This window comes from Lissotriton helveticus, chromosome 9, assembly GCF_964261635.1.
Source record: "Lissotriton helveticus chromosome 9, aLisHel1.1, whole genome shotgun sequence".
NCBI lineage: Eukaryota > Metazoa > Chordata > Amphibia > Caudata > Salamandridae > Lissotriton > Lissotriton helveticus.
The window spans coordinates 398,954,729-398,975,719 of NC_136070.1; the positions used below are offsets into that span (position 1 = coordinate 398,954,729).

At 43.8% G+C, this 20,991-nt stretch overlaps 1 protein-coding gene across 2 annotated transcripts in view; it reads left to right on the forward strand.

Annotated features, from left to right (window-relative positions):
• The window catches only part of LOC144781361 (cholesterol 24-hydroxylase-like), a 321,568-nt gene that overhangs the window by 167,928 nt on the left and 132,649 nt on the right, over positions 1-20,991 (forward strand). For both annotated transcript variants that reach the window (XM_078660152.1, XM_078660151.1), the window contains exons 7-9: positions 12,266-12,376; positions 12,482-12,638; positions 19,654-19,716. In XM_078660152.1, the coding sequence (XP_078516278.1) occupies positions 12,266-12,376; positions 12,482-12,638; positions 19,654-19,716 (331 nt within the window). The remainder of the gene's footprint in view (positions 1-12,265; positions 12,377-12,481; positions 12,639-19,653; positions 19,717-20,991) is intronic.

Genomic DNA, 20,991 nt, shown 5'->3' on the forward strand with positions numbered 1-20,991 from the left:
CCTTTCCCTCACATTTCTGTGGTGGAAAGTTCTGGAATCTGCGTGGATCCACAAATTTCTACCCACCCCGTATTCCCCAAAGTCTTCTGAGAAAAATGGTACCTCATTTGCATGGGTGGGTCAAGGACCCACGACAGGCAAGGGCCCAAAACCTATTGAGGCGATAACAAAAATACCTATCACAAACCAACCTGGTTTTGCAAGGGGGGGTCCCATGAGTCTTTGGCCCGGGCTCGGCGGCCATCTAGGGAAACCTACCAAACCTACACATTTCTGAAAATTAGACACTCGGAGGAGTCCAGCAAGGTATGGCTTGCTTTGGTCCCCTAACGTTTTCCTACCCAGAATCCCCTGCAAACCTCAAATTTAGCTGAAAGAATCACTTTTTCCTCAAATTTCTGTGTGGGAAAATTCTGGAATCTAGGTGGATCCACAAATTTCCTCCCACCCAGCATTCCCCCAGGTCTCCCAATAAAAATGATAACTCACTCGCGTGGGTGGGTCAAGTACCAGCGACAGGCGAGGGCCCAAAACCTATTGAGGCAACATCAAAATTACCTATCACAAAACAACCTGGTTTTGCAAGGGGTGCCCTATGAGTTTATGGCCCCGGGCTCGACGGCTATCTAGGGAAACCTATGAAACCCACACATTTCTAAAAACTAGACAACCGGGGGAGTCCAGCGAGGTATGGGTTATGTGGGTCCCCTAACATTTTCCTACCCAGAATCCCATGCAAACCTCAAATTTAGCTGGAAAAAATCACTTTTTTCTCAAATTTCTCTGTGGGAAAGTTCTGGAATCTATGTGGATCCACAAATTTCCACCCACCCAGCATTCTCCCAGGTCTCCTGATAAAAATGATACCTCACTCGCGTGGGTGGGTCAAGTACCTGCGACAGGCAAGGGCTCAAAACCTATTGAGGCGACATCAAAATTACCTATCACTGTCGTCAAGTGGGCAGAAAGCTAACCAGACGCCAGGGATCCTTTTGGGCAAATTTTTATTAGGGTGGGGGTTGCCCAAAAGGGGCATGCTAATGCACCCACCCTAATTAAAATGTACCCAACTAAATCCCTGGCGTACAGTGGGCTTTTTGCCCACTGGGGGGGGGGCAGAAAGGCTGTCATTTTTGCGGGGGAGGGATGGGGGCATTGCAATGCCCATTTTAGGCAGCCCCCACCCTAATTCAGATTTACCCCAAAAAATTACTGGCGTCTAGAGGGCTTTTTGCCCCCCCGGATGGGCAGATTGGGGGCTACTGCCTCCATCTGCCCCCTGGGGGGCAGAAAGACTGTCATTTCTCTGGGGGGGTGGCATTTCCATGCCCTTTTTTGGGCAGCCCTGCTGGTTTCTAGTGGGCTTTCCTCCCCCCCAGGGGGTAGATTGGGGGCTACTGTCCCCATCTGCACCCAGAGGGGCAGAAAGACTCTAATTGTGCAGGGAGGATGGGGACTCTGGCGTGCCCAGATTGGGCAGCCCCCACCCCTATTTTGCAGTAACAAAAAAATCCCTGGCCTCTAGTAGGCTTCCTGCTCCCCCGGGGGGGCAGATTGGGGGCAGGGAGACTAAATTTGGCCCAAAAAACATGGGGGAACAAAGGCTCTTGCCCAAGGGGCCACTCCACCCGTCCTGGTGCTAATGGGTGGATCCCTGCTTGGGGATCGCCCTCCTGGGGAAGGGTACCATTGGAAAGGGGAGATTCTCCTCTTTCCAACGATACCTCTCCCAAGTGTTTCGGTGCATGGGGGCTGAGATAGCCCCATGAGCACTGAAACACTGAAACTGAAACTAAGTTTCTGTTTCGTTTTTGTTTCAATGACGATTGCGCGCCATGCTCGCTATCGTCATTGCAACAAAAACTAAAAATAGGCCTGGGGAGGTTGGGGTAGCTCTTCCCCACCTCCACAGGCAAAAGAAAATGGGAAATCACACTGCTGCCTGCAGCAGAGGGATTCTCTGAGCATGTGCTCATGACGGAATGGTTCCGTCATGAGCACAGCAGCACATGTGCTCATGACGGAACCATTCCATCATGAGCACTGAAAGGGTTAAGGCCAAACACTGGCTGGGGAGCTGCTGAAGAGGCAATGCGAATTAGCCTCCAGGAGCTTCAGACAGGGAAAAGGTAACTTTCTAACAGTTACTTTTCCTAAATGTGTTTATTATAAAGCAAACTTCACCAATAAATTAGGCCTCTAATCAATATGACAAACTTTTGAATACCTAATTTAGCTGGTCTCTGTCAACAGTTACAGATTGTTTATAATCTGTAGTTTTGAGTTCAGAGCTGGATCCTACAAAATGGCAATTTGTGGAATCTTGACAATGACTAGGTCAAGGCGAAGATGGCACCAAGGATGCTGGCCATTTTCTTCGGACTTTGTCTCATTCAAGTTAAATATCTACACAGATAGCATTAGAACCCCACACAAGTCTGGAAGATGGGTAAAGTAAGAAAACCATATTTTCAGAGATGCAAATTCTCCCTAGGTACACATTATAACATGATCTGGAAGTGCCCGCTAGCGATGGAGTACTGGCCTAAATCATTGACACAATTAGGAAATGTGATGCGAAGAATGATTACCTTAGACCCCAGAATGATGCATAGTGGAACATTTGGGTCTCCAGCACCACACCTGTGCATTGATCGCTATTGAGCTACTAATCATAAAAAAGAGTTTGTCTGCCATTGGAGAGAAGAAAACAATCCCCACACTAGAGGAATGGAACAGGGGAATGGACTTTTGTGCTAAAACAGAAGAATTAGTTTACACAGCAAGAGGTGTGCAGAGGAAATACACCAACATTTTGAGTTAATGGTGGAGCTTTTCACAAGAGATGATATGACTGGCTGGGAGCCTTTACTATAGGTCTGTCTTTTTATTGTTTTAATGTACGTACATATTGTAGACTGTTGCTCTACTGATTTCAGTATGTAATATCAAACATACTGACTATATAAAAACCCTCCCTTTTCATTCTGTTTTGTTCCTAATTAATACTAAAAGAGTTTTATTTAAAACAAAATACAATTTAATGTTGAAGTAGGATTTTTAATAACCATAAGAGAAAAATAAAGTTTAGAAAGTTACTTTTTGCCTGTCTAAAGTTCCGGGGGCTAATTCGTGTTTGCTCTTCAATTTCTCCCAGCCAGTGATCAGTATGAATGCGATGAGAAATTTCTCAGAGGAACTACATAATAGATCACTGACAATTGATAGGTTGATAGGTTGACCTGATTAGGCAGAGAGGGCACTGCTGAACCTCACAGAATATGTAGGGTAGTGACCGTGTGCATCCTTTTTAAGCCTTGTGTAGGCAGCGCTTGCTCTGTCTCTACAAGACATGCTGTATTCTGGATATGGACTAATAGCTCCGCCCACCGTCTGAGACAATAAAGCTTTAGACGTTCATTTTTCCAGCTTTAAAACAAGATGCACACAGCGATTCTGTGTGAGAGTAAAAACTCCCTATGCAACCTTATTGTAGCAGTTGGCCGGGTGTTCTAAAATGTAATTTGTGAAACTGCCAGTCCCCCACGTGAAGCTTTGAGTTGCACAAAAATGTTGGTAAATATTCTGCAGATAGAACCGTGAGGCGGTGAATGTGACTACTGAGCATCAAAGGCAGCACGGGCTTAATTTGAGCCGGAGCTTGCCGGTGCTTAGCACCTGCACCTAATTATCAGGGCCGGGTCTACAGTCCCGCTCATTAAGTGCACCATCAGTAATTGATAATGAGTCATGGCACTGGCACAGAGAGCATGTGCTGTGCTGTGCTGCGCCTGCTGTAGTACTGTTAGTGCTTCTGCTGTAACTTGCTTAGTTTAAGTTCTGTTGTACTGGTAAAACACTTACTTGCGGCTTAAATGGTGACGACGTGATGTCACGTGATTGACTCAGATTCTCTCATCTCCTCACTTTCACTTCTCTGGCCGCAGATCAGTGTTGCTGTCCCACTCGGCTCAGTGGGCGGGACACTGAGTTGGCAGGGCGCCTTTGCCAGTCTTCTTCTGCGGGGGTTGGGGCTGTGCGCGGCAGAGGCAGCGACGCATGCGCAGATTTGAACTGTATACAATTATAAAGTAATATATCCCACCACACAATGAACTCATAGGGACAAAACGCTGAGTCAAACAGGGGTGCTGGCAAGGAACATGTAGAGCCCAGATCACCGCAACTATTACATTAACCGCTGAACTAACGTAGGCATGACGCAAGTCTTTCATTTATTTATTTTAGATCTTCCATACATTCGTTTAGTTGAAGTATTTCATATAGCGCAGACTTGGGACCACAAAACAACAGAGTGCCTTAAACGCAGCATTTTATTGCAGCCGGAGAATCTCCAACACGAAAATCAACAGGTAAAGAGTGGTGTGCGAGGCCTATAAATAAAGCTGCGCAGGTGAGGCAGGGCCTGGCAGGCTGCAGGCACAGTGACGGTGATTACTGTTTTTTTTTTTATCATTATGTCGATTGGTCTGGTCATGATGGCCTGGGGTAGGCGGCGTAGGTTGGCGGCCAAATCATGATTTAAAAAATATAGCTGCGCAGATGAAGCATGCAGGAGCAGCAGGACACACCAAAGGCTCCAGAGGTGCAGTGATTATATTGTGTATCAACGGGGCCTGACACTAGATGCACACGCAACCAGGGAGCCACTGCTCTCTTGAGGCACTGGGCACTAAAGACCTACTGCCCATTCCACTACTGGCCTCTCTGTCGAGAATTCACCTCCAAGGGGTGAGAGGGATGCCAACTAGGGATCTCTCTATGAGGCGCATGGCAGTAGCAAGCAAGTAACATTCTCTTTGCCCATCCAATCCATGGCCTCCCGGGCTAGGGCACTTCTAAAGAAGGGTTCAGCCTACACGATCGTTCAACTCTGGACGCTCTTGTGCATACAACTCAGAACATTTCTACTGCGAGGCGAACATCTCCCAGCTGGAAACAAACACGCTTCTCTCACAAGCCCCCTTCTTTCCCTGACCCTCACGCACCCTAAGCCCTCACACCACCATAGCCCTCTGCTCATGAACACCCTTTAATGCAGGCTTTCGTGCAGCTGGCATCATCAGCAGATTGTAAAATGTCCATTTATTGATGCTGAAGAAGGAAGCTTCTAGATTGTTTTAGGGGAGCTTTGGAAGCTTCTGTCTATGTGCAGGTTTTCATAGCATGACACATTGATGTATGTTAACTGAAGACAAGACAGGTGTGACATCGAATGTCAATGACGTCATGTCTAAGTGATGGTGTGTTACCGAAAGAAGTGAGTGAGACCTGTTATCTACCTAAAGGCCTGTCCATCAGTTGTGGTCTCACATTACTGAACTACTGCAAGGGGTTTATTGGGGTACACTCAGGGTTACTCTCCCAGGGCCGAGGGGGACAGCGGGTACCCTCTGCACAAGGTGGGTTGTAAATTACTGAATAAATAAGTGGGCTTTGTGAGCTAAAACGGTCTTCCTTTAAAGATGGTAGCCCCCCCCCCACCAGCCTGGTGGCAGGCTTCATCATAGGATCCTCCTCCCACCTCTTGGGGGTGGGCTACAGCCCTGCTAGGCATGGGGGCTCCAGAAATGTCCATGTGTGGTGTGGTGTGGTGGAGTCCTATATCAAGCAAGGCCTTGTGGCGTGGGGGAAATATTTGGAAAAAGTGGATAAAATAACCTTGCAGTACTATGTACAGAGACGCAGAACGACTAAAAAGACCTCTCTGGTGCCCTAATAAACTCTACTCCTGTCCCCTGATGAGCTTAATTAAAAGTGCAGAGGAATGATTCAACCCTTTGGTCAGGTGGGCATGTTTCAGCCCACTGTAATGCAACTCCACAGGATGCGTACATAACCTACCCCCTGGTGTTATCCGAAGTGACGAGCGATTCTCTGGGTAGATATGTGGTGGTAGAGGTACCCTTTTGAAGGTTGCCCAATCCATCCCCTCATAACGTATATTCGCCCCCCTCCAGCTAGAACGAAGTGTGAGATGTGAGACTAAAATTACCCTAGAGAAACACCCTCAAAAGGTGTGACCTTAATGATGTGCTGAATCCAGCGGTGGGCTCTACGGGGCCCAGTGGGTCAGGAGGGGGACATTGACAGGTCTGATAGAATGGGTCGTAGGCCTGGTGCTTTGTGACGCGTCGAGGACATGGAACCCCCATGACCGGTTTTACACTCACCTGTTGGCAACACACAAGATACGATCCCAAAATAGCCTACCGTTACTCCCTGCTACTGATCTGACTCAATTGTCTGGTTCCCTCATTGTGCCCAGGTGTATCTCTGACCACACCCCAGTAATGCTACACTTTGGCTCTCAGAGTGTGGGACCTAGCCCAGTGTGGAGGCTCAACGTATGGCACATCACAGACCGGTGTTTCACACAGGGTCTGGCTCAGGGATTCCAGGATTATTTGACCGTCAACAAACACTCTGTTGCCTCACCTGGTATGATGTGGGAGGCCTGGAAGCCTACTATGATGGGCTGTGCACCACAGTTCAGAGTATGTTCACATGGAAGGGTGCAGCCGGGATATGTAAAAGGGTTATTATTATTATCACCGCCCTGGCTCGGACCCGTTGAAGAGGTGGGTGGAGCTAATATAGTAAGTGGGTGGAGCCAGAAAAAGTGGGTGTGTCCTCCGACAAACATTTGAGCACCTGCACTTCATATTTTACAAATTAAGCACTGCAGCAGTCTGCAAGCTGCAAACTCCACATAGCACATTGTAAGGGAGTTTCCAGAAAACACAACATTGGCAATGGTTTTTGAGTTCAAAACCCTTTTTATTTATTTCATATTTTTATTTGTGCTTCTTTATGGAAAATTGTGAATTATATTTTGCAGCCCACTTTATGTTCAGCAGCAACCACTGAGCATGGGTTTTTGCTTACATTTGTGTACGGGCACTTTCCATTTCCTCTTTCAGTGCGCTTTTCACTGAAGAAGAGGGTTGCAGAGTATCTTGAACAATCAGCAATCTATCTGTTGGTGGACAACCAACCTTCATCTACACAAAAGGTCATTGGTCACCAATTAACTTTCAGGGTGGTGTGGGCCCACGTGTTTGGCAGACATAAAACATGGGGCATTCCTCCGTCGCAAATAGATGCACTATCTCTTAACTTCTTCTGGTGCACTAGCATTACCCTGACGCAAGACTCACGCAGGAACAACCACAATGCAGGCAGGGGACAAACATGCCATTGAAAATGACTGAGATTAAACTGTCTCGCAGAAGCCTAGGATACAGTCTATACTAGTGATTCCCAAACTTTTTATAATAATAATAATCAAGCTTGTAAAGCACATGGTTACACTAACTAGTGTGTCCCCGCGCTGCAGTACAGAAATGGCAGGAAGAGTAAGAGTAAGAAACAGCGCCCCCGGAAGGAACTTAACTACGAAGAGCCAGGTTTTCAACTTCTTCCGAAAGAGTGACTCCGCTGGTTCATTGCGCAGTGAGAGAGGAAGTGCATTCCAGTGTTTAGAGGCCAAGTAACTGAAAGAACGAGCACCCATTCTTATTCTGGGGATTATGACCCGACTGGTCCCTGATGATCTTAGATGCCTATTTGGAATATAGGGGGTCAGTAGATTATGTAGGTAGCCTGGCCCCTTCCCCTGCAGGATACGATGCCTGATACATAGAGTTTTAAAGAGTATTCTCTCCGGCAGAGGTAACCAATGAGAGCTGAGAGAGCCTTTCTGGAGGGTGAACGTCTGGGCAGCATCAAGACCAGGCGGGCAGCCACATTCTGAATACATTGAAGTCTGTGCATACATTTAAAACTTGCTCCTAGATAGGGAGCATTACCATAGTCCAGGTGAGAGGTTACTAATGCATGGACTAGGGTTTTCCTGGCTGCGATGGGGAGCACATCTAGAGTCTTTCTTAGGCTTTTTAGGATTCCAAAGCACTTCCCGGCCACCATTCTAGTGTGGCCCTCAAAGGAGAGCTTGGAGTCTAGCCACATCCCCAAATTCTTCACCTGCTTGCTCTGGAATGGAGTAGGGCCCAGTGTCTGTGGCCACCATGACGAGGACCAGATAGAGGGAGCTTTCCACACCAGCAGAAGCTCAGTTTTACTGCCATTTAATTTTAGACAGTTACTTGTCATCCAAGATGCAAAGGCATGCGCACTAAATAGGGGTCAAGCTTCCCAAAGCTAGACCGTCAACCACTTCTCCAGCTGTGTGCCCCGAAGTGAGTAAAAGACCTCACCCTCCGCTCAATCGGCACTATATGCCATGGCTTAGGGGAATGAGAACACACATACATGCAGGGAGCAGAGGTGTGTTTGCAGTAACAAAACAGTTTAAAAACAATCAACCCACTTTTTAGTACTACAAATTTTTCACAAGTATTTTAGGTAACTAAAGCTTCTTGTGGTAGCACATTGTTATTTAGAGCAGGCACATTTGCCACTGAAATGGTCACTAAATTTCCGCACACATACAGTACTAATAAAACTATATTGCACAAAAATAATAACGTGTGCAGATCGTGTTTCAGTGAATATTTAGGGGCAGATTTATGAAGGCCTTGCGCCGCCGGTGCGTCACTTTTTCCCATGTTAAAAATGACGCACCGGCGGCGCAAGTCCTTCATAAATCTGCCCCTTAATATTTGTGCATCACTAAGTAAAGTGTCTTGATTTACTCTGATCCTATTAAAATCTTTGTTTCCATCATACTTCTGGGTTACAAAAAATGTGGTTCATTTTTGCTTTCCTAACTCATACTTACATTTTGTTGGGTGTTACAAAAAAATGACACCCTACAGCCTTCATTTCACACTTGATGTAATCAAGATTGTCAGATAATTTGCTTAACTAGTCGCTCCATGACTGCAAAGTGAAAGTAGTTTGTAAAGACCAGTCCCATGTTTAACAAACATTTACAATGCAGTAGGTCTCGCATTTGTGAGAGTTGAGCTATTGGTATTGTAAATGACAATGCCTTTTATTTATGTTTTGAAAACCTGCAAGAGGTGCGTAAACATGTACTTTGTACTTATAGTCGTTGTGTACGAGAAGCAAGACTGGCAGGAACTGAGCTGTGCTGCAGTATCTGCCCCCAGTAACAAAAGCAGCAGTGCTACACATTTGCACGACCTCAGCCACCCCCACCCCAACCCCGAGGTAGGTCCTACAAAATTGCCAGGACTGCTTTGGGTTGCCAGTCCGGCCCTGCTGCTGATCCGACTTTCTATCCAGCCAGGGATCTAAGGGGGTGGGGGAGCTATGATCTGCTCGATTCTCTCATGGAGGGTGGTTGGGGCACCGCCAAGTGAAGCAAGGTGGGGGCTCTCATTCACAAACAAAGTTAATTAATGCAGTCCATTTTTGCAGCAGGTCTAGTAAATAAAACTAGGCTGTTCCCACGATAAGGCACAAAGGAAGTTCGTTTTTTAAAAAGCGCTCCAGCACACTACTCTGGTGCCAAGTAGGCCGCTATACAAATGTAAACATGGAGTTTTGCAGCAGGATGAGTACAATGCGCACAACATACCACACAATAATAGTGCATGCTGTAGCGAAGATTAATTATTAATTGCGTAGAATCCGCCCCTGTCCATTACCATACAAAGCCTTAATGGAGGAGTGGATGTGGATGGGAAGAGGAAGGAAGGATGTCAACGTCCAAACTAATAAACCAGGTTCCAGTCTCGGCATCACCCCATCCTGTGACTCTGGGTAAATAAATGAATCTCCCCTGCATAAAACATTATTGCGAGCATTTGTAATGTAGCTGGTGCTCATGCAAGGCACCCCACAAATGGTAAACAAAAACTGAAATAGTACATCAATCACAGCGGATGCACACTAATTAAAGGAAACCAACATGCACTTGGTGCATGCTCCACACAAAGAGCAGAAAGTGACGCCATTGTATGAACTATCAAATTGTAAAGCAGCAAATAGTTGTTGTATAAGCTTTATTTAGACAATTCTTGTCAGAAAAGCTATAAAAGATGCCAGTTGGTATAAACGAAAAAATATAAAAAGAGCAATTTATGCAGCAGCTTGTTACCGTAAAATACATACAAACAGTTCATCTTGGTACACAGATAAGGCAGAAGGACAATATGAAATTCAGCAGATCAGTAGTAAAAAACAATTAATACAACAATTAAGTGATAAAACATACATTAAAACAATGTAGAAGAGGGAGAGGGAGCATCATAGCATTTTCACGCTTGGTGCCTCCTCTGATGGACCCAGCTAGCAATACCCAGCAGGCCTTTTTATTGGTTTTCCAACCCTCCTCTGGACAGCATTACAAGGTGGTAATAAACGATAAAGTGCATATGCCTGACGCATGGAATGGTAAAACATGCATTAAAACAATGTAGAAGAGGGAAAATGAGCATCATAGCATTTTCACGTTAGGAGATCCTCTGATGGACCCAGCTGGCAATAACCAGCAGGCCCTTTTATTGATTTTACAACCTTCCTCGGGTCAGTATTACAAAGAGGTTATAAACAATAAAGTGCATGTCTATAACATATAGGTAAGAACAATTGCTATCCTCTGAGGCCTTGGCCAATTATTTATAATCCTCATCCTGCTGGGTGCTATGGCGTTCCTAACTGGGCCTTCCATCTTATAAACCATGCAGTGCTTAAAAACTTAGCCCCTCCACAAGCAAAGAGTAGTCTGGGAACTGTGGTTCCGTGTGTCCAGTTGCCTACAGATCGGTTTTAGCCATTTCATCCTCGGCTTGGCGTAGGTCTGGCAGGCAAACAACACATGGGCAACACTTTCCACCAGGTCCTTGCAGCAAGGGCAATCCTTTGGTGCTGGGTTGCATGGGTGCCAGTTAGCTGTTGCTTCATAAACAGGGAGTGTAGGAAACCTAAACTGGATATATAACATCCGGTCCCGAGGGGCCTAAATTATATCTAGATAGGGCTCCAAATAGCTAATCTGTTTGTGAAGATAAAATTCTACGGTGAATGTACCCAAGTTTGGTTTGCTTGATTCTTGCTGTTCCACCCATTCCCAATAATGTCGTTTGAGCTCTTCTCTCCGGAGTGGATCCTGCTTGGCCCAGTGGGTTTGAAGTCCTAGTGCAGACATCCATCTATTTCCTAACATTGGTGATCCAGCATACCTTATTACTTGTGTCTATCTGGATAACCTCAGATAAGGCTTCTGCATAGGGTATGAGCTCTGGGGTCCGCCTAATGGAAGCCCAAAAGAGCAGTGGGCTAAGGCTCGCTGTATCACCAATAGAGCACCTGTCCATTTCATGCATTAGGGGAGTAAGCGGAGTATTTTGAGGCAACATCACTTGATCCCTTAAAAACATATACTCAGATCTGCAGAGATCGTGAACCTTGTCAAATCCCCACAGCTCTGCTCCATACAGAGCAGTGCTAACTGCTTTTGCTTCATAGACCTGGAGGGCTGAAGCTACCGGTCTGCTGTGTGAAGAGCGGTGTTCCTTTCCTAGTAACCCCGTTACTCGCTTATGACCCATTAGCATCTTTAGTTAGGTGAGGCTTCCATGACATTTTGGCTAAGAGTCGGACACCTAGATAGTCGAAGGTACCAGCTCTTTCCAAGGGAGTCCCACCTAGCAAGGGGCTGCCTTTGTAGGACTTGTGGGGGTTAAAGGCCATAAATTTGGATTTTGATGTGTTAATAACTAACCCCCTCGTGTCACAGAAGAGATGGAATCTGTTGAGTAACCGCTGCAACCCTGTGGGGGTCTTCGACACCAGCAGGGTGTCATCTGCAAACAGAAGGGTAGGTACCTTATCTCCCCCCAAAGTTGGCGCGTCTGCTGGTTCTTCTTGCAGGAAGCTAACCACTCCATTCATGTAGAGGGAGAATAGAGTGGGAGAAAGGACACAACATTGTGGAACTCCCCTGCTAACTGGGATTTGATTGGTCAGTTTGCCCTGCACCACCCCATCTATTCTGCGCGTAGTTCCCTTCGTGTAACCGGAGTACCAGCAAATAAGAGTGATAATGATGCTAATGAATGGTAAATATTCCGCGGGATGAAAGCCTCATTGTACGGAAGTTTTTTTTATACAACAGATCATCGCCATAGCGACAGTTCATGTGCACTGCCTGCAGACTTGACTTAATAAAAAATTAAACAAGCAGCTACCAATAGTTCATGGTGCAATACCCAAACCTTTAATTCAATGATCCTTGACTTCTTTAGGACATACCTCTTCCTTGCCTCTAGCGTAGCAATACTACTATCATTCTTGTATCTTCCTATTGCAGGTAGCCTTCGGATTGGAAATAAACTCACTTGAGGATGACCAGACGCCGTTTCCAAAAGCCATCTCTAATGTCATGAAGGGAACACTCTCAGCACGTGAACCCCTTACCAGGGTTTGTGGACATGCTACTAAGTTTACATTCATTTTTAATACTGAAACAGTGGACTCTATGAAGTACAATTTGCTTATAATACATCATTGTTGTGTTCCCATCAAGCTGTATCCGGGAAATCGGAAATTTGTTAAAGAAGTGCAGGAGAGCATCCGAATGCTGCGCCGCACAGGCAAGGAATGTCTTGAGCGCAGGCAGAAGGCCATCGAGTGCGGAGAAGACATACCATTGGATATTCTGACACAGATACTGAAAAGCAAAGGTAAATTTACATATCAAAATTACAATTTCAAACAACAACTAGTTGGAGTTAAAGACTACCTTTACTTTAGGTGAGTCATCCCAGAGCAGGAAATTGCAAGGGAAAGTAAACTATGGGTAGTCATTAGAAACTGGGAAGCTCGGCTACTGTCCACATCTGGTAGCACCCAGTTTTTGATAACTATGCTTGTATAGGTTTATTTTTGACCATGCATAGTCAAAATGACTGAGGTATTATGTGTGTATCTAGCCTACCTACTTAAGGGGCAGCTCTTTGCAAATATTAGATACACATATTGACTAACGCTGCTTTTACGCCACTCCACATTTGTTTAAGTCCCTTGAAAGAAGTGTGAATGTTCCTGACTTATGCACATTTATATTTTTAAATTTTTCTTCGAGCTTCTCCTCATAGAACTAATGGAATTACACACCACTTCTCTCATTGCCTGTCTTGAGCCGGTCTTATCTTGGAAAGATTTTGCCCAATTAGTCTGCAGTTATGCTTATCTGGAGGTATACAAGACTATCCATAAAACCTTTTGATAAATGAATTCTTATACAAATAATCAGAATAATCTTTTAAATGTTTGGGTCTCAGTTCAAACAGGAAGTGAAGCTACAACTGACACTATCAAACTAACGTTGAAGTCATACTCGAGCATGTCTAGTGTCCTGTTTGGGTTTGTGAAAGCCACAGTGATGGAGGAAAGAGGAGTGCTTCCCTTTTCCTTTGCCTCTACTTCCATCGGTCTATAACTCAAATGCCTGAATATTTTTTTTATAAATCTTTAATAAATGTAAAAAAGAGTTCTGCTCAAAATGGAGCAGGTTTACAAGATTTGCAACACATTCAAATATAGTCCATTTAAAAATTATATTTTAATATTGCAGTGATGTATTTTTTATCGTAGTATAGTGATATAGGGCCAGATGTATCAAGAACTGCATTTGCGATTCTTAAATAGCAAATTTTACCGATTCGCTATTTAAGAAAAGCAAATGCAATGTATGTAGTATTTGCCGAAAAAATTGTGAATCCTACATATTCCTATGGGCCTTTAGGCCTATAGGAATGAATGAGAAGCCATTTGCAATTTGCGAGTACAAAATAGGTACTCGCAAATTGAGAATGCAATTTCAAGGGTGTTAGGAGGGCCAAAAGGCCACCCTGCCGCACCCCCTAAAAGGTAAGTGGGCACATGTGGCGCACATACGTGCCCTAATGGCATGTATGTGTGCCACATGACACTTTGAAAAATGCAAAAAAGTGCATTTTTCATGGAAATCTCTTATTACCACCAGCTTGAAGTTGGTGGTAATTTGCAATTCCTTAAAGGCAGGTCGCAAATCTTTTTTGCTTCCTACTTTTTATTTAAGGAATCGCAAATTGCGATTCCTTAATTGCATTAGCAAAATAAGGAATCACAATTTTTGCGATTCCCTATTTTGCAAATGCCTTCTGGGATGATACATCCCAAAAGGATTTTTCCCGTTTGCAAACTGGTCGATTCTGAGAATCGACCCGTTTGCGAACTGTAAAAACACTTCATACATCTGGCCCATAGTGAATATTATTAAAATGTAGCAATCAAAGCCTACAGTGTTACCCACATGTTGCTTATCACCATCGTTTATGATGGCAGGGGACAGGATGATAGAGCTATGTCTGCTTTGTCCATTCTTGTTGATCATTGGTCTCATAATTTAAAAACATCTTCATGGTCCTTCTTGAACCTGGCATCTGTTGAACACATCTCAGATTTAAAATGTAACTTTTAGAAAAACACAAATTACCTATGAACTAATTTGCATGTGCGTTTAATCAAAATATTATGTAGAGATTCTGAACTCTAATATATGGTAGTTCTACCTAATGCTTTGGCTCACTGGCTAACATTTATATTTATTCTGGGATGATACATCCCAAAAGGATTTTTCCCGTTTGCAAACTGGTCGATTCTGAGAATCGACCTGTTTGCGAACTGGAAAAGCACTTCATACATCTGGCCCATAATGAATATTATTAAAATGTAGCAATCAAAGCCTACAGTGTTACCCACATGTTGCTTATCACCATCGTTTATGATGGCAGGGGACAGGATGATAGAGCTATGTCTGCTTTGTCCATTCTTGTTGATCATTGGTCTCATAATTTAAAATAAATCTTCATGGTCCTTCTTGAGCCTGGCATCTGTTGAACACATCTCAGATTTAAAATTTAACTTTTAGAAAAACACAAATTACCTATGAACTAATTTGCATGTGCGTTTAATCAAAATATTATGTAGAGATTCTGAACTCTAATATATGGTAGTTCTACCTAATGCCTTGGCTCACTGGCTAACATTTATGTTCTTGAAAAAGCCTATCAGGTGCCGAATCATGGGTCCCATCCCAGATATACTCCTGCCAGCCTAGCCTTCCAAAGCCCAGAATGAATCTTTCCGTGCCTTCAACTCAAAGCTTAAAGCATCTCTCTATAATTGACATCAAAACTACTTTCACACTTTTTGGTTGGTAGGACTTTGTTTCAACAATGCACAGAAGTTAATGTGTCTTGCACACTTTTATCCTATTCTACCTTTTACTCAGCTATGAGTCATCGCTCTCTACAACAAACCTTAGAGACTCTTACTCACCCCTCATCACATTTCAGGTATCCACCCCCATTTAAAGCGGATCTCTCACTGCTGACAAATAAGTAGGATATCCCTACTTATTTGTATGAAATGTGAAGTAGAGAGGATCAACCTTCAACTTTATAAAGTACATGTGTGTTGGGCTCAGTTGCTGATATCTTTTTTTCGTTTTACTCTATCTTCTATAGAGTATGCAAACATGAAGGAGCTTGTGATTCCATAGGCATGTAGACCAGGGGTCTCCAACCTTTTCTGTAACAAGAGTTACTTATTTTCAATGAAAATCATCCTGAACACCCCATCCAAGAGTGTCAGCAGTGATCACATTGGTGCATTCAAAAGGGTTTCCAGCAGTAATGTAACAAAGGCTTTCACTATTTTAATTGAAATATTAAATGGACAGTACATACAAACCATAGCTGCAATCCTTTTGGCACCAAGGTATAAATAGGAGTAATACGTCTCTCCAACTCAAAAAATAGCTTTAAGTACATTTTGGAAATGTGACTATTTTTCTTCAGACATCAGCTTCTGGGTTGTGAAAATACATGTATTGTTGTCTTGAATAAAAAAAAAAAAAATTTGGTATACATATAATAATCCAACCAAGAAAAAGCTTTGATAGTCGTAGGTTGGGATCCCCACAGAAGAGCTACTCACAGGTACTTAACTTGGGGGCGTACTTATGAGAATGTGGCGTAGCGCAGCAAGTCACCATGCTGCGCTGCATCACAAGGCAAGGAAAGGAATGTGTTGTATTTAAAAGAATACAACGCATTCATGTCCTCTTCCGTGCGCTGCAGTCGTTTTGGCTGCCTTGTGCCAATGCAGGCACCCTTGCACCCAGGTGAAAGGGTGCTTTTGTTGCATGCAGGATTGTTCTTGTGCAGGAAGAGGCACATTCCTGCACAAGAACAATCCTGAGAAGCAAATCACTCTTCCTACGTGTGCTGCAAAATGCAGCATGCATAGAAACAGGAAGTAACAAGGAAATATATTTCTCCTCATTACCTCTCACCAGGTGAGGCGTATCTTTGTGGCGCATTCCGAGGTCTACCAGATCTGGTAAATCTGGGAATGTGTCAAAAACCTCTGGGAGTTGTGTGGGAATGCCCATGAAATACCCATGGATCTCCTCCCTGGTGTAGAGTAAGGCAACACAGTGATTTGCGCTGCATTGCACAATTCATGAATAATGAAGCCACTAAGAGCCATGCAAGGTTGGCTTGCGTGGCTTCATAAATCTAACATTTGAGTTATGTCACTCTTGGACCATGTTTCAGGGTGCAAGAGCAATGCAACCAGGCACATAAATATGCCCCTAAATGTTTACTGCTAGACCCTGACAATGCAGATCTAAACAGAGTGTTGAAAGAAAGTAAAGTCAGCCCATAAGTGCTTCCTAAAGGAGCAAAATAATATGGGCATTATTACTACAGCTAATGCAAGAAGTCACATGTTTCAATAATTGCACACTGAGCTGGTATCTCACGGCTTAAGGGTCCTCACAGTGGCAGAGAAGAATACATTCATGGGTGACTGGAGGTCAATGGGGTAGATTTTCATTATATATTATGTAGTAAGATATGTGGATACTGTCTTCACCAAAGGAAGAAAGTCTCAGCATGAAGTGGCTTATATCTTTATGTTAAGTGGAATCAGAGCAATTATTGTCTAAACCCCGAAGAGATTCTGCTGTTGCAACCTGTGAATTATTATGTTAAAAGAGCCCCAATGTACTGGCCTTATATTTTGACACTACCTTATTTGAAAGTGATGGCCACAGGAAAATCGCTTCATCCGCTTAGGTGTTGATCATCTCACCCATCTGCAAAAAGAATCCATTCCACCTGTCTATGAACTGTAGGCTGATCATAATACTTCAAGTCAAAGAGGACATTTATGTGCAAATATTGTTAAAAAAGCTGGAGGAATGGGTTGACGTTGTCCAGTATATGACCACAATTCAGGCCAATTATCCTGGAGAAGGGCACATAACTATGATGAAACGGAAGTTCTTGCCTATAAAACCGCTAGGAAACAATATCATTCTATGATAAAAAATGCCAAAAAAGATCACTTCCTAGAAGTCATTAATCTGTCCAACAACAAACAGAAAGAAATCTTTAAAATAGTTGATGAGTTCATGAACCCCACAATTCTCAGGCAAGAGATACCACCTTCACTGACACTCTGTAACTCCATAGCAAACTACTTCGAAAACAAAATACTAAATCTCACCAAAGACTTCCCAGACTTTTTAGAACCCCCCCCTTATAATAATTTACATCTAACCAACAGTAAACCTCAGCTAAAAAACTTTGCCACCATCAGCCTCGACGAAACTCGACAAGCAATTCTCTCCTGTAAATCAGGCTCCCCTTTTGACCCGTGCCCCCCACTGCTGCTCCACACTCTGGTGGACATGGTAAATCCAACTATAAATTCCATCATAAACTCTTCTCTGGCCACTGCCGTCATTCCATCCGAATGGAAGCGTGCTGCTGTAAAACCGCTGCAGAAAAAGCCCCTAGCTGATCCCACCACGCTCTCTAACCTTCGCCCAATCTCGCTGCTTCCACTGCTATTTAAACTGACTGAAGCAGCAGTAAATAAACAGCTAACTAAACATCTGGAGGAAAACCAACTCCTACACCCTAACCAGGCAGGTTTCAGGGCAAAACACTCCACAGAGTCAGCCCTTCTATATACAGTGGAGACACTTAAGATGGCACTGGATCAGGGAAAAAAGGCCGTCCTGATCCTGCTCGATCTATCGGCGGCCTTTGATACGGTCTCACACCCCGTATTAATTGGCCGCCTGGCAGAATCGGGACTAACAGGAACCGCTTTCAAGTGGCTGAAAAACTTCCTAAGCCATAGGAAACAAGTCACCATATTAGGAAACTACTGCTCAGATGAAAAAACTTTAACAACAGGGGTACCACAGGGCTCAAGCCTGAGCCCGGTTCTTTTTAACCTTTACATGTCCCCTTTGATTGAACTCATCACATCATTCAACATCAGTACAATATCCTACGCGGATGATACCCAACTCATCCTTGTATTGGACAACAACTCAACCAAAGCAGAAGCAAATCTGAGAGACTGTCTCACCGTAACCTTTGATTGGATGAGAACTCACCACCTTAAATGCAATTCAGGCAAAACTGAAATCCTCCCCTTTGGCCAGAACAACCTTTTTTCCCCTAACAACTGGTGGCCCCAAGACGCAGAAGTCCCACCCAACACCATCACGTCGGCCCGCAACCTTGGGATAAGGTTCGATGAAGCCCTATCCTTCAAACAACAAGCAGGTGCTGTGGCAGGGTCCTGCTTCAACATTATTAGAGGCCTCAGAAGGTTCTTTGACCTCCTCCCCCTGACAGCTAGAAAAACGGTAGCAGTGGCCCTCATCACATCCCGGCTAGATTACTGCAACAGCATCTATGCAGGTTCCAACAAAGCTGTTTTGCATAAATTGCAGATGGTTCAGAATGCGGCTGCCCGCCTAGTGCTAAGACTACCCAGGAAATCATCTGCCTCCAAAGCACTTAAAACCCTGCATTGGTTACCCATCCACAAGAGAGTACTATTTAAAATCCTACTCATCACTTTCAGAGCTTACCACCAGTCGGGCCCTAAATACCTGTCTCAAAGGTTTGGAAGATATACTCCCTCCAGGTCACTCAGATCATCCAACCTAAACCTATTAGCCGTCCCCAAATTCAGACTAACCACAAAAGGTGGAAAATCCATCGGAGTGCTAGGAGCCAGAGCCTGGAACAAGCTCCCACCCCAAATGCGTCTGATCCATTCAGAGAACCTGTTTCGAAAAGCCCTTAAAACATGGATTTTCAAGGCCACTGACACACTATGTCTAGCGTTAATTTAATTCACTCCCTATCCCCGACTCAAATACTTCTCCCTTTTTCCTTTGCTGTTTTGGCAGCTCTCCCTTCTTTTCTTTCTCATCTGTGACACGTGATGACTAGCGCCAAGATGCTCCATGGAGTGTAAGCTGCGCTCTATAAAAGCCAATTCATATCAATTCATATCATTTGTGGACATTTCTTTGCTTTGACCCATAATCCATAGGTCCATAGGTTCACCAATCAAGGCATAGAGCTCCAACAATTATAGACCTGCATACGTAGTTCCTTCCCAAGAATCATAGCAGGTATAGAGTATTCCTTGCACTGCGATACAATTTCACATCTCATCGGTGTTGTAACTTTGAGGTCATAAGCAGAGCATCACAGCTTTACAAATATTCTAACAAGAGGGGTTGGCTTTACTAAGTGTGATCAGTGTTTTTTCTTTTAAATTAGAGATGCATGTGTTGCTTACCTTTCTTATCTCTTGTACCTACAGCTTTGGGAAACGATTGTGATGAGGAAACTATGCTGGACAATTTTGTTACATTCTTCATTGCTGGTTAGTGATGAATCTAATCTAATGTAATCTTCTGTGTTGTGAAATTTGTACTGGTTAATAATCACACAAGTCAGTCAGTCTGAAATTCTTTTATGGCCATCATTGATCACTATTTCCTTTATGTCAATTGATATTCAATAGATTTTAAAACATCTGTTATAAGTGGCCACAATAAAAGCCTAATTTATTGGTGGTATGTATACTCCATCTCAAAAGCAACGGATCATACATAATGCCAACGTAATGTTCCCCCTGCCCCGATTTAGAATCGGGTGGTCCACAGGTTTGGCTACAGCGGTGATTATTCCATCACTGCTGTAGCCAAACCTCTCAGATGGCCCAATGGAGTAAGGGAGTTGGAGAAATGGTTTTATGTATGCCCACTTAATTAGGACGGGTGGACTTCTCTCCTGTCTTTCACCGCCAAATCCTGTCAGTGAGAGAGAGTTAAATGGTAATAGTGCTTCCTTAACAATGGGAGATGATTCCCATGGTAGGGGAGCATTACTTTCTTTATTTTCAAAAAGAAAATCCCATTTTGGTATTTTCTTTTGGAAAATAAATAAAGGAAACAGTTTGATGCTCTGCTGCGTCAGCATGATGCAGCCTTGCACCAAACAGTGAAATGTATTGGCAAGAACATCCGTGATGGCAGTTGATGCCAATGGATTATAAATGACCACCTGCTTGATGGTCATTTATAAATGTGGCGGACGGTCCCTCCTCCAGGGAGATGTAATTGACTCCGTCCCCCTGGCAGAACAACGAGCAGCCTGCCCATAATTAAATAAGCCCCTAACGTAATTAAACTTGTGAATATGGAGTCCAAAGAAAAATTACAAATGTATGGCATAACATGATGATTATATCACTAGGCTAGTGCTGGAAAGTGAGTAAACAATATTTTTGAAAACTTGTAGAACAAGCTATTGAGTTTACTGGGAGCTTAGTGGTGCTCCAGTAGGCCAATGAAACATACCCATTAGCACATTGTTACTGACTGTTATGAAGCGTCCTTTTCTAATTTAGATTTACACAATGGCTGTTGCTAAAAGGTCCTAATTAACTATAATACACACACTACCATTCACCTTATTAAAAACATATACAAGTGCAGATGTTTTTCACCAGTGGTGCATAAGGATATAGGTTACTTGAGTAAGGTTAAAACTGTCTATGATGTACTCCATCAACAATCAGAAAATTATTCCGATGCTACCTTTTTCTCATCACAGTGTGATTATTTTATGTCAGATTAGAACTGCAGTGCCCCTG